Here is a 13,940-nt window from a genome sequence, read left to right as displayed (position 1 = left end):
AGAAATATTGCAACGGGCGTGTATTATGCATCAGCATGCTAGACTTGTTATAGACTCGTGCAATTTACAATCGTGCCTCCGATCGGTATTGAAATTTAGCGTGACCGCGTTTATTTTGCCCCGTGCGGGCACATTAATTCGCGTCGCTGAACGATTTGAGGCTGCGAGTCGGGTGCGCTGTCGCGGTTTTCAGCCCACCTTCGCGACCCGATCCGGGTTAAGAGCGGCTCGCCGCAATTCCGGGGACAGCATCGAAACTCTTCCGGCCGGCTGGTTTCATCGCGCGATCGAGTGCGGCCGAAAACGCGAATGCGGTTTATATACCGGCCGGAACCCTGGCGGCAGCGGCCGGTGAAATTAAAATTAGAGATAGCGTCGCTCGTTGTCGCCCGCAGCTTGTGTTTTTCCAAACGGTTTTTCCATTCGCGTGCACGCGTTCGCCCGTAGGCGCGCGATCGGGGTGAACGAAATCAACGCCGGCACTCGATGCGACGCGATTTTGATTCATCCGTATCCGTCCACCGTCCATGGAGAAGATGCATATCGCGCGCGTGCAAGTCAATTATACGAAGGAGAAACGTATAAATTCCAGTTGAAATGAATTTCCATCTCCTCGCTACGGGGAAGGGAAACTGCACACTGCGACGATACCGAGTCTCACCGCGAGACCAAAGTCCCAAAGGATTAACGCGTCCCGAGTTCCAGAGTCAATTGCACATTCCTCAGCCGCGTCGATGTCGCGACTCGCGTCGTATATAGTCTTCCGCACAATATCCGGAATAAGAGAAATTCTCCTCGTCTGCTTCACTTACACGCGCGACAACTTTGTAAGTGGCGCCGCGGCATGCGCGGGACCATCGTCCGGGTGAAAGTTCGCGTCGCGGATGGCCGATGCCGACTACGAAAGCTCGACCGCGCGTCGTTTTACCTCCGTACGGCAGTTCGTAGCACCTGAGCGCTTGCGCATCTCGTGCTTGACAGGTGCAACTGCACGCGCCGGGTCGCGACGACGATCGCAGAGGCGCCAATCAGACGTTGAGCGGCGACTTAAACGTGATTATTATCACTGTATTTGCACTTATTATTATTATTATTATTATTATTACTACACTACTACTACTACTATTATTATCATTACTATTATTATTACTATTATTATTATTATTATTTGATATTACGCCACGCAGTCTGCACTGAGCAGTCTATTCTCCGATTGTGATTACCTCTAGAGTGAAATTAGAGAAAGAGAAATAAGAGAGAAAGCGCATACCGCCAGCGACACGTGCTTTTAAAGTCGTTTTTGAAGACATTGGTTCCGAATAGCTTTTGTAAATTACACACGTGTAAAAGAAAGTTTTGTCTCGTGTCAATGTTGTTATGGAAATGTCATAAATCTAGCTCTCAATTAAATTAATTATTATTCTCAATTAGAGATTATATAAATTCTGATCAAATATTTTTATTCATTACGACGATTATTATTTGTATTATAAAAAAATCATTTATCATATGCATTTTGTATGGATATGTATATGTATATAGAAGTTGCTTCAAATATACGTTTTTAAAAAATTATTGTCCAATTTTTTTGTAATTATGAGACAATATGAGATATAGATATATATTTAATAATGTTACAGATTAAATTAAAGATTAAATAAAAAATATTAAAATATGTTAAAAAACCTATAAAAACTAATATAAGGATTGCATATCATTATGACTACTATTGATGTTACATTTAAATGGATATATAGTGTACCTATATAAGTTGTACACTTATAAATTTTTACTTTGAATTCCAAATGTTTGCTCTTTGTGAATATTTAAAGAAATATTTTAGATACAAAAAAAAGAAGATAGAAAGAGAGACATTCTTTAAAAAATCTTTGTAAAACTTAATTTGATGCACACATGATATACGTAGTGCTGTCCATTCTCAGATTTTACATTTAATCACGATAAGATTTTGCCATATGCATACATTGTAGAGAAGAATTTTACAATGTTCGAAAGAATTATGACTACAGGATGCAGTGACACGGAAAGTACGATGCGAAATGACTAGGGAGACGCTAAGAATTATTATTGATGCCCACCTATGCATACGTATTCGTGATACTGTTCTCGGTGATTATAGGATGTCGTCTAAAAACGAGGACCCTTGTACATTGCCAGGTCGACGAAAGAACGGTACACCTATAGTTATCGACGAATCGGCGGAACAATAATTCTTCCCGGACGTTTTTAGATATATTTTCCGAGAAACTATTGTCAGAACGCTCGTTTGCGGACTCTTAAATCCATCGTACTTCTATACCTTCAATAGATCGATATCTCGACAAGTCACGACAGATTCGCGTTATGCCAAAGTTTGCGATGACAGAGACGGCTGTCTCACAGAACATGCATCTACGACGCGGATAAATTCTGTTGTTGCCTCGGCGGGAATATGCAACTTGTACGTGACCTAGAAGTCACACATAAATTCGGTTTCGCGCCAGGACTCTTGCACCCGGCATTATTCGTTCAACTAATTGTCCGAACAATCGTGAACGGCCGGGCATTCGCACGCGTTCGATCGCGCACCAATTCGCTCATTTGTTTGCGCCGTCTATTTAAATGCATTGTCGATGAACCGTTTAATGCACAGTTAGATCGCTCAGAGGAATAATTATTCCTCTCTGTCTCTCTCTTGTTTTCTCTCGTATTATCATTTGATCCCAATAGGGTGCAATTATGTAGCCGATTATTCGAGTAGAAACTGACAAAAATTGCCCATAAACGAGCGCATTGATGGATTGCATTATAAATGCAAAAAGATGAATTTTATGCTCAATGCTCTACACGCTTCTTTACATAAAATTCTTTACATAAAATTTCAAATAATTAATAAATGTTATATATAAAATTTATATAAATAATAAATAAATTTTGAATAATAGTAATCTGTGAGTTAGCTGACTTGAATTATTATTCAATATAGCATAATCGTGAAGTTTGCACTAGCTGACCCGTTCACTTGCCAGCCGCAACAGAAGCCCGTTCATTAGTTTCCATACAGATCCGGTCCTGAAGGAGGAAGAGGGGAACACCGCAAGGAGGTTGAAACTAATTTTACCCTGTCTCTCTCTCCCTCTCTCTCTTCGCGGACGGTATTCGCTGGAGAGCACGTTCGTTCCACTTTGCCGACGCGAAAGAACGATACCCAAGCAACGGCGGATGGGCCGGGAGAAAATATCGCGATAGAACTGTGTAATGCACCGCGCAGGTGCATATCCGGCCAGCCTGCCTGCATATTTGCGTACCGCGGGATGATAATCTCTTTTCGTTTGCACGCGTCTTCCCTGGAATTTGCCGATCTTCTTTCCGGTCGACTTCGCCCCCGGGCCACAAACCGAAATTGATATAACGGCGCGTTCCGCGCGTTACCGTAACGGGTAACGGTTACCGTTAAACGCGCGTTCGCGCCCGCGATACGCTTCATCTCGCCGAACGGCGAACAGCGCGCGCATACTCGAGACGAAACGAAATTCCGAGGGCGGTGGGATCAAAGGGCCAAGGTATACCTTCGCATCGTTTCGTCTTTGCCTCTGTTACTCGATATTGCGCCGCGAGGCGTTCCGACGAAATCAAGCCGCTAGGTTAATGTTAAGACAGAAAAGAAAACGAACGCGTATAAAAACCCTTTCCTTTTTTAAATAAATCTCTACATTGCTCATTTGCATTTTTCATTATAAAAACCTTGCGTGAATAATTGGATTATGCATTATTATCTTTCTAAAGTTGTAATGGTTAATTAAAACAGATATATAAGCATAGCTATATAAGTATTGCATATCTACATGTTTTATATATACATAGCATATATATGTCTTGCAAATAATTTATTGTTTAATTTATTTTTTCTCCACATCGATGTTTTATGGAGATATTAAAAATTCATATTACATATCTTAATTTTATTTTTAACATCTCCGTAAAACATTGATATGAAGATAAATAAAACAATAAATTACTTGCAAGATAAACGCTATCTCTTTCATACGAAATGATTATATGAATTATAGAACATTTATAGAAATCCGTTTTTCCGCTTACTAAGCTCCCCTTTGTAATATTTATTCCATCGCACAGAAATAGACCCGCACTCGGTCGTTCCTCTTTAGTCGGCATTTCGGTATAATCGGGATCGTTTTACTTTGACAGCTCGTAAAAACCAAATAATTTACGCCGTAATTGCACGGTTATTAACGTAGCAATAAATAAGTAATCGGTTTACGCGACCTTTAAGACCGAGGAGAATCAATTGAATCTTTGATTTGCGCGCACTCGAGAATCGGCACTCACGGTTGAATGCCGTTGTACCAATTTCTTACTTCGCGCGCGCAAATCGGTACGAGAACAAAACTAACTACTTTGCAATTATGCAAAGTTTCCCGATAATTCGCAAATTTACGGCAAACAGTTCCGTGACTCCGAACTAGGCCTTGATAATTAGCACAAAAAGGAATAAAAAAAATTATTATTATACACTTTGATTAAGATTTCAGATTAGCTTATCAAAAATCAAAAATTAATATCGAAAAATACTCGTATATTATCGTATTTATAATATAATTCGCGAAATAATGTCAAAGACCAAAAAGATTTAGCCATAAAGCTGTTTCATATTCTGACAAGAAAAAAAATAGCTGATGAAATAAAAAGAAATATATGTAGAAACATTCTGCACATAAAAATAATATAATAAATCTAAATAATAAATCTAAATAATATGATATATGCATTATCAATCAATACAATCAATTCAATGTCAATCATTCATTATTGCAAATAAAGGAAAAAAAAGATAGCATAATATCGTAACATTTTCGGATACCGAAAGTTACACTTCTCCGACTTCGATTAATTAACAATAATTAACCGTTAAATTAACAATAGTTAGCCATTTAATTGCAGGGTCCGCGCAATTTTCGTATTTGACGATTACTCGATCAACGAGTAGCCTGTGACAGTTTCTCTTCGATGTTTCTCCACAAGTCCGCCTCTACGCGGACTCGTACTACTTAGCCCGAATAAACAGTAGCGTTCTGCAAGAAGAGATAGTATATTGACCATCGTATTTCCAGCTCGTCGCAGTTCCACGGATCACGTGCAGGTTACAAGTTCGTTCTGTCGCCTCCGAAGCGACTGTGGTCGTCTCGAATTCAAGCAACGACAACCATTGAGAAGGGATGGCAGAAGGAGCGGAAAAACAGGATGTTAAGAACGAGACAGACACGGAGACACGCAACTCCGGGGAAGATCCCGACGATCTTTCCCGACTACAGGAAGTTAATATTTATCGAGACCGTAATTTTCTCGAGACTCTTCGAGACTATCGCGGACCACCGACGCGAACGACGACATGACTGAATGAAAGAAACGTCAACGAAAGAAAAATAATTAAAACCCTCCCGAAATATCCCGAGACTAACGTGCATATGATTATGTCGCAAATGCTGATGCTTCTTTTTCTACAATTGCGCAATGGCGCAACATCGAAGATTCTGTTTCGCGATAAGTCAAATTTGCAAAAAATACGTATCTTTGCCTTTTCAATTAGGTAATTAGTTCAATTCAATTAGTTAAATTCAATATAACAGAAGAATAAATGATACGATTTAATTCGCGCATATTGCGCATACGCAATATAAGAATTAAGAGACATTGAAATATAGTTCATACATGTTACCGCTGTCCATCTCGTAAACATAGTTTTAAATTTAGTAGCCATAATAACCAGAGGTATTTTTTTTCGATTTGCAATACGCGTTTTCGCGCAAAATCACACATAGTGGGTTATGATTTCTAGGTCGCCGACTGCAAAACGTACATCATTGCCGGGAGAATAACGTGCTTTGGTGATACAGAACATATCTCCATATGATGCACGGGTAAACCACATATTTCTCTACGTGGCAGCTCGATCTACCAGTTTTATGTTTTCTTCCATAAAAACAGCTCGTTCTTTCACACGAGAGAAAGTTCGAGAAACGAGCTGTCGTCGGTAACCACGATCGGTATCTACTTTTTATTGCGATATATCGCAAAAAGAAAAAAAATCAGACGTATGAAAAGAAACATGTGGTATTTTCATGTACTATATTTTTCAATGTTCTTCAAGAAATAGTGACAGATTGACATATTTTTAGAATACAGACCTAAGCAAATTTTGAAACCTCAAAACAAATAAATAAAACATTTGTAACTGTAAAAGATTTTTAATTGTTTTTAATAATCGATAAACCTTTTTCAAGAATTTTGAATATTTAATTCTTTCATACCACACAAGTGCTGACTTTATATTTGTAATTCATATTTCGAATAAAATGATTCGATATAATTCTTTTATATTCGAGAAAAGTCGCGGCGAGAGAAAGCGATCGATCGTTTAGTCCTACGAATCGATTTGTCACTATTAACAAATAGTAATCGAATTTCTTGCGAGGCAAAACGACGGCATAATTAGACATAATATCGTTTATGATTTACGATGCCGCACATGTAATATCAATGTATAATGATATCGAATATCCCTAGTGTCGATTAATTGATCCAACAGTGAACACGTGGCGCAGAATTAATTTATAGAAGTGCCGATCGTGCTCGTCAACAAGTGGCCGATTCGTAGACTATCATCCGAAATAATTGCTAGAGACGATCTCTATGCGTATGCCGCGTATATCGAAGTTACGAGCGCTGCTCGCCTGCATTTCCGTGTGGACGGAAAATACCCTCGCAATTCATTCTGTTGGTAATCTGAACAAACAAACTCCGTGATCGCGCAATGGAGAGAGATTTCATGCTAATTTTTATGCGAGATTGCGATTGTGAATATGAGTAAGCAGCGGTGTAGAATTCACGTTTTTTCTGGTGGTTCGTAAGTAAAGCCGAAATAAAAGAAGAAAGAAATGAATAACCAAAATTTAATCTTTTCCTTTTCTAAAAAAGATATGTAAAGTCGATACCCGCATATATCAAAGTTTATTGTTGTCGCTTTTCCTCGATACTCATTGGCTGTCAAGATTCGCGTTGTGCGTTATATTCGTAGCATCGAGAGGCTGTCATCGCGAGGGTTAGCAGTTTGACAGTTTGTTCAAAATAAAATTAAATAAAATAATATTAGTTTTAAATAATATATTATAATATACCTTATCTGCGGTTAATATTTTTTGACAGAAATCAGCTGATAACTATCAAAAATATTAATCGAGTTTAAAGTATTATAACATATTATTTAAAACATATTATTTTATTTAATTTTATTTTGAACAAACTGTTAAACTAGTAACTTTCGCGATGACAGCCTCTCGATGCCACGAATATAACGCACAATGCGAATCGAAACAGTTAATCAGCATCGGAAAAGATGCAGCAATACTTACAAGAATCAACTTAACGTGCCTTTTTTTAGAAAGGGATGTTATAATATTTTAAATTCGATTCATATTTTTGACAATTATCAGAGCTGATTTTTGTCAAAAAATATTAATAATAATAGAAATATTAATTCGTATCGATGTATCTCAAGCTTGAACGAAGTCAATTCTAATCCTAACAATTGATCACAACTTAACACGAAACATGAATAAGCAAATGAGCAAGTATAATTCAAATTCGACACTTTAAATATCAGACAAAGCACAGCCTTATTTTGTCTGATCAATAAACAATAAATAAACAATTTCTCACTCACCGGTCCGTGCAGTGGCGGAATTGTAGTACACAGCACACATTGATGATCTGAAAACAAAATATTCAAATTATGTATATACATGTGTGTCGGGGGGGAGGGATGTACAGGTGTTTTGAAAGTCTGATAATGGTCGAATATCTCAATATATGTGTTTACAAAAAAATTTTTTATTTTTGCATACCTCACAGTTGCCCCGACGTCGCCCGATGCCTCCCCGGGCCTCCTCCTCCTCTCTTGGTCAATGGTAGCACTCACGACACTCGCGAAAATACAAATAATTACTATCGCCCGACACTTTACACGGCACTCCCGACACGCGAAACTTTATACGGCACTCCCGACACGACGCGTGAATCGCACTGTGTATCGCAATGCTACCTGTAACAAATAAAATACATACATATATTAAAATAATCTTATTATTTCGCATTATAACATAAACAATATAAATGTAAGCTAGAATTAACAATAGATATATCCACGGATCGCAACACATTCGCGCGCGCGAAAACAGATTAAGTTGGGTTATGTTAGCAAGAGATTTTGCATCGAATTTTTCGCGAAATATGCGTTTCGAACAATTACGACTACATATTAACGTTGAAATTATGATATGCGATTGCTAAATATTACAATACAAAGGTTAGAAATCGTTTCTAACGATTATGCTTACTAATTAATCACAGCGGGACGCAGCTCCAACTGCCTGATACTCGCGGCGTTTCGGTAATGGCCGAAGCTACAAACAGCGGCAACTTCATGCTAATAGCGCGCGCGCGATACTATATATATGACTTAATATTAATAATTAATTAAAACTCGAAGGAGATTCGTTCGAAAAGATATAGCTTTAGAAAGAAAAAATATTAATCGAGAGAGAATAAGGTAGTATTATAACATATTATTTACAACATATTACTATTTTATAACTTTTACCATATTATTATTTTAAAATTTAATTAGCAAATTATAAAACAAACATAATATAAATATAAATATGTAAGCTAGATTATTTAATTAGCACATTTTTGCTTTATTAATATTTTTTGACAGAAATCAGCTGATTAAAGCGTTAATTTGCTAATTAATTTTTAAAATAATATGTTTTAAATAATATGTTATAATACTTTAAACTCGATTAATATTTTTAACAGTTATCAGCTGATTTCTGTCAAAAAATATTAATCGAGAATAAGATATGATAACATATTATTTACAACATATTACTATTTTAATTTTTTAACATGTTATTATTTTGTGTTGTTCTAGTATTATAGAAATAGTAAAAAAGTGAAATCAATATTGATAAAAATAAAGAGTAAAATGGTGTTTTTTTCTTTAAGAGAAGATATATGAGAAAAGGATTTATCAAGATTGTAGAGCGTTTCCAGATTTTAGAAACAACTTAAAAATTATTGACATAGATATCGTATGTGTATTCGAAGAGGCTGTCAGCAATGGGTTTTAAAGACGATAATATATTGTATTTGCGCTGCAATTTGCATGCTATAACGAACATATGTTATATTTGAATGGTCTGCGATAGAGAACGGAGGATAATTCGTAAGGTGAATATTTACTGTAACTTATATTTATAGCGCCGCGCGCGAGGTCTCTTCACACCGCGACTTTTTGCCGCAAACGCGAGAACAGCGTGGAAAATAACGGAAAAATGCGAAGACAACGGTATCGCGGTCCTTCGGGAAAAGCCAAAAATGCACTTTTTATCGGGCCGGCATCTTGCATGCGCTGCGAGGAGGAGGTGGGATTCGTGCATGCATATTTCCCGGCACGTTTCCGCCGGGTATCCCAATGTACACGCACGTACTTTCTTCCTGAGCCCGGCTATCTGGATGAATAAACCGTGCAAGGTCGATCAAGACTGCATATTCATGAAAGTTCAGAGAGGCGATCTATTTTTTTTTTTTTATCTTTTCGGGTTGCGAGAGTTTTAAAGTGTGTGGACCGGATGAGGTATCTGTCTCGCAGATCCCCGATGATCATATGAAATTTTTCGAACGGATATTTGTAGGAGCATCATCTCGGTTTTCGTCGCATGATCTTGTCTTTCGAATACAAATAAAATATTTTTCAAACATATATATTTTCGTGCCGTGCTTAAATTACGCATGAAGCGCTGGTTCCTTCGCAACAGAATTTCGATTCGTTGGAAAAAAGTCATTTCTTTTGAATGTTTTTATGCCCTTCATCCTGAGAGTCCGAGAGACTTCCCATTCCACGAGATCTTTTCCATTTCGCGAGCGAAAAGAACTGTCTCCCGGTATCTTCTCGAAAAGACTTTATATATATTGAAATATAAATGAAGCAACCACGCACATTTCATGCTTATACAAAATCACTCTTTTCCGGTAATGCTACCTATTTTTTGTAAAAATAAAATAAAGAAACAGAAAAAACTATATTTATATTTTTATTTATATTTAATTTAACTATTTATGTTTAAAACTTTTTATATTTTTTCTTTAAGATTTTTAGAAAAAGAGAGGGCAAATGCGAATCTTTATATTTTTTTATAGAGTTTGCAATATTTAGAACCTCAACAAAAGACCACCACAAATATCGCGTCATACAAATATGTCTCGAGAGACATTCTCGCTGATTGCATCCCTCTTCCTTATGAAACGTAGCGGAAATTATGAATTTGTGCGTCATGGAGGAATTATGTAATTAGGAATATTTTTGAAGTAGAACCGGTGGATGGAGAAAATAAATAAAGTTTCTCTCCTCTCTCTCTCTGTCTCTCTCGTGTCTTGCACATACCGAGGACCATGGCACCGCTACGAAATTAAGTGCAGTCCACGGCGGCGGTGCACCTTCCGGCAGTTTAGTCACCGAGAAAAGAGCGCACAGAAGGAAGGAAAGAAAGGAAGCTGTGGAAGCACGACTTTGTCCCTTCGATAAGCGGATTCTCCGATTCGCCTGGCGTTTTCGCGAATTTCACTCGACCGTTCTCTCTCTCTCTTTCTCTTTCCTTTGTTCCGCTATTGTGGCATACGAAGTACGTGGTGCACGAAAAGCCGAGCAATTTAGCGAACGATGTACTTAAAATCCCCGACAATGTCTTCTCTTTGCTTTACGATCCTATACAGTGCTAGCCAATTTTTTAAACGATAAATTTTGTACTTAATGGCGACGTATTATCCGTTCGTATTATCACGGTCGTTCTTCGCGCGGGGAACTTCAAGATCAAACTATAAATTAAGTCTGACAATTTGCTGGCTGTATTATTGAGAAAAATTGAAAAAGTTATGTGATGAAATAGCAGCGATGCGACGAAAGCCAAGAGAGAGAGAGAGAGAGAGAAAGAGAAAGAAGTGAAATGTCGAAAGAGTATGAGGAGTAAGTCAAGCGATAAAGTTTCGCTAATTTCATATACACAACGGAAATCCTCCGTTTCTACACTCGTCTATGATATGTTCGCGCGTGAGTAAATCCACGATCTAAAGACCCGTTCACACCCGCACGAAAGAGACAGCTGTTCGAAAACGTCAAGCGTTTCGAATGCAGCTGAAATAAAGTGGAGCACTTTAAAATACGGTCTAATAAAGTTTAACAAGGCAGTGTCGTCGAATTAAGGTAAAAAGTCGAGTAAGCCGGAAGGTAGACGAGCCAGGAGGTAAAAGAGATAAAGAGCTGAAGATTTAATAAAGATGGAGAAAGAGCTGGATGGACAAAGAGGAAACCAGCCAGTCGCCTCGCAAACTTTTGCTTGCTTCATCCATAAATTCTGGTAATCGCGCACTTAAGGTTACTCTGCAAGTAGTAGAAGCGCAGTCGAAACGCAGTCAATATATCTTACGAGCGTTCATTAACAAACTTACACAAATTATGTCTGCGAAATTCTCGCTCGCATCGTTTGCTCGCATAAAGCACTTATCGCAATATAGCTGTAGGGCGAGAAACGTTGTGACGCCACCTTAATGTATCGCTGCGCAATCCTCCCTCTCCCCCTTAATGGCTTATATATGGCACGTTCCGCCGAGACGCGAGCAACACACTCGGATAGTACGAGTCTTTAATCAATTATGCAAATGATTTGCGGACGACTACTGTATATCTACCCCTATCCTCTCCGTCGCGCTAGGACGCGCAATCTAGATATTCCCTTGTCTCCGTCTCTCAGCCTTGTCCTGCGTATAAGCCTCTCACGGAAATATATCCTGCTTTTTCTCTTTCTTTCTCGCATTTTTCTCTCATCCTCCGACAGCGCCGACCCAGTTGGCATGGTTGTTTATTAAAACTTCCAAATTAACCAGCTTTAATCGTGTTTGTTTTACACTTTTTGTTACCTCGGTATATTATTTATTACGAGACCAATCCCCGCACCTACCTACCTCCCACCGGTTCTTAATCCTCTCGCACAAATCGCGTCCGCCTAACTCCACCTCTCGCTGTGCGCTTTCATCCGCCTCTCTTTCATGTCCTCGCTATTCCGCATCCTTTTTCTTTTGCTATGCCGTTTACACCATCCACCGAGTATCGTTCAACCCATCGTAACATAGTTTTGGTCTTTACACGAGTACCCTTTTACCCTTCTGCCTGACGGCTCATCCGCGCCGTCTCCTCCTCTCTGCATTTCTCACCATTCGCTATTCTATTCTATTCCCCTCTATTTCTCTCTATCTCTTGTTCTAGCACACATTTATTTACCTTTCATGTTCTCGCGTCTCTTCCGTTTCCTCATGTATGTCCAGCGAGTTATGTTTCGCACTCTCTCCGCGGAAGTTTAAATACTGAGTTACGGCGGTGGTCAAGCACGGACTTATGAAAAATGCAAATGACGCGGAGATGCAAGTAGAGATAGAAAGGATTTCCGTTAGAAAAAAACAAACTCAATCAGCATCAAAAAACAATCGCGGAAAAAAAACGTGTAATAACATCCTTCGCGTTTCGTACTTATTTATAATACACGCGTGAAATATAAATTTGATAATTTCAATCGCTAATAATTTTAATAATTCATAACTGAAATAGTAATTATTTATACAATAACAATTTAAGTAATAACAATCTTGACCAGCAACCGTTTAAACAATAACAACTTGAAAAATGGTAATCTAAAAAAAAAAAGTGACATGTAAGGCTGGAAATAAAGGGTTGCATGAAGTTTCGAGGCTCAACGCGCGTGCTTGTATGCGCGACACAGTTTCGGAAACTCCGACGTTGCCGTGAACACCCGCGAGACTCGTATCCTAGGACAAACTGGATGAGAAACTGCACGAAACGCGTTCAGACTAAGATCTAACGGGAAACATGTGCTATGTGTATAGAGTATATACATATACGTATGTCTGAGCTCGCATCTTCGCCACAAAACGTGCTGGATCGCGTGTTCTTTAGATATTTCCGTCCACATAACACACGACAAGTCGCAACGCGAGCGTTGCAAATAAAGAAATCAGACTGGTAATAATCTGCGGAATCAAATTGTTCACTTAACGCCACGTGGTAATGGCTCGTTGCATATGACATTTCGAATCTATTCGAACGTCAACTCTTAACGCTCCACAAATCAACAAATCATCGGGATCAATTTTTTATACGCGCAAGTTTGTAGGATAGGATAGATATTCGCAGATTTCATCGACCGAATGAAAACCGACCGCCACTGCGAATGATTCCGGAATAATCGTTATCGAACTTGGATGGCAGTTGGACGATGAATCGGGACTCGGCTGACCAAGATCCGCCGGTAGGTACATCCCGTCGGAAGTCGGCCGGCGACTGTCTGTGCGCCGGGACTTCCCATCGAATTAGAGAAAAGTGTTCTCACGGCGTCTTGCACACTCCGCCACAAGGACAAACTTCTCCGTTAATCTCCTGGAAACCCCTGCGGGGCTCGATTTATCGAGGATACTCGATACGCGGAAGCTTCCTCGTTTCTCGATTTATTCTGGATCCCCCCTCGGGCCCCGTCCGTCGCGCCACGGCTCCTCCTTTTCCTTCTGCCTCCCGATTCTTGGCAACTTTCCGCCTATCGAGGCCACGTTTTTTCCCATTATACTTCGCTCAGACGTTTTACAATGAGGCACTTGTATATTCGAGAAGACAACGCGACGGATCTCGAATCGCGCGAATGCGCCGATCGTCGGACATCGTGCCTTTGTTTCAAGATTTAACGCGATGTAACTCGGAGTCAGGAATACGTTAGCATGAATGGAATATCTACGAGTTTCTG

At 39.0% G+C, this 13,940-nt stretch overlaps 1 protein-coding gene across 8 annotated transcripts in view; it reads right to left on the bottom strand.

The window, feature by feature from the left end:
• Window positions 1-13,940, bottom strand: part of LOC145933994 (cell adhesion molecule 1-like) — a 153,086-nt gene that overhangs the window by 85,880 nt on the left and 53,266 nt on the right. For 5 of the 8 annotated variants that reach the window (XM_083034121.1, XM_083034113.1, XM_083034114.1 and 2 more), the window contains 2 exons: window positions 7,923-8,119; window positions 7,742-7,788 (listed from right to left, as the gene is read on the bottom strand). In XM_083034121.1, the coding sequence (XP_082890247.1) occupies window positions 7,742-7,781 (40 nt within the window). In that variant the 5' untranslated portion in view covers window positions 7,782-7,788; window positions 7,923-8,119. Of the gene's footprint in view, window positions 1-198; window positions 886-7,741; window positions 7,789-7,922; window positions 8,120-12,412; window positions 12,529-13,940 lie in introns of those variants that run through there. The other 3 variants (XM_083034117.1, XM_083034112.1, XM_083034120.1) reach the window with 3 other exon arrangements.

Source organism: Prenolepis imparis, unplaced genomic scaffold (assembly GCF_030444845.1).
Source record: "Prenolepis imparis isolate NDT839.2.m4 unplaced genomic scaffold, iyPreImpa1.0 SCAF_3, whole genome shotgun sequence".
Lineage (NCBI taxonomy): Eukaryota > Metazoa > Arthropoda > Insecta > Hymenoptera > Formicidae > Prenolepis > Prenolepis imparis.
Note: the sequence above shows the minus strand (reverse complement) of the source record. Positions and strands in the feature narration are given on the sequence as shown.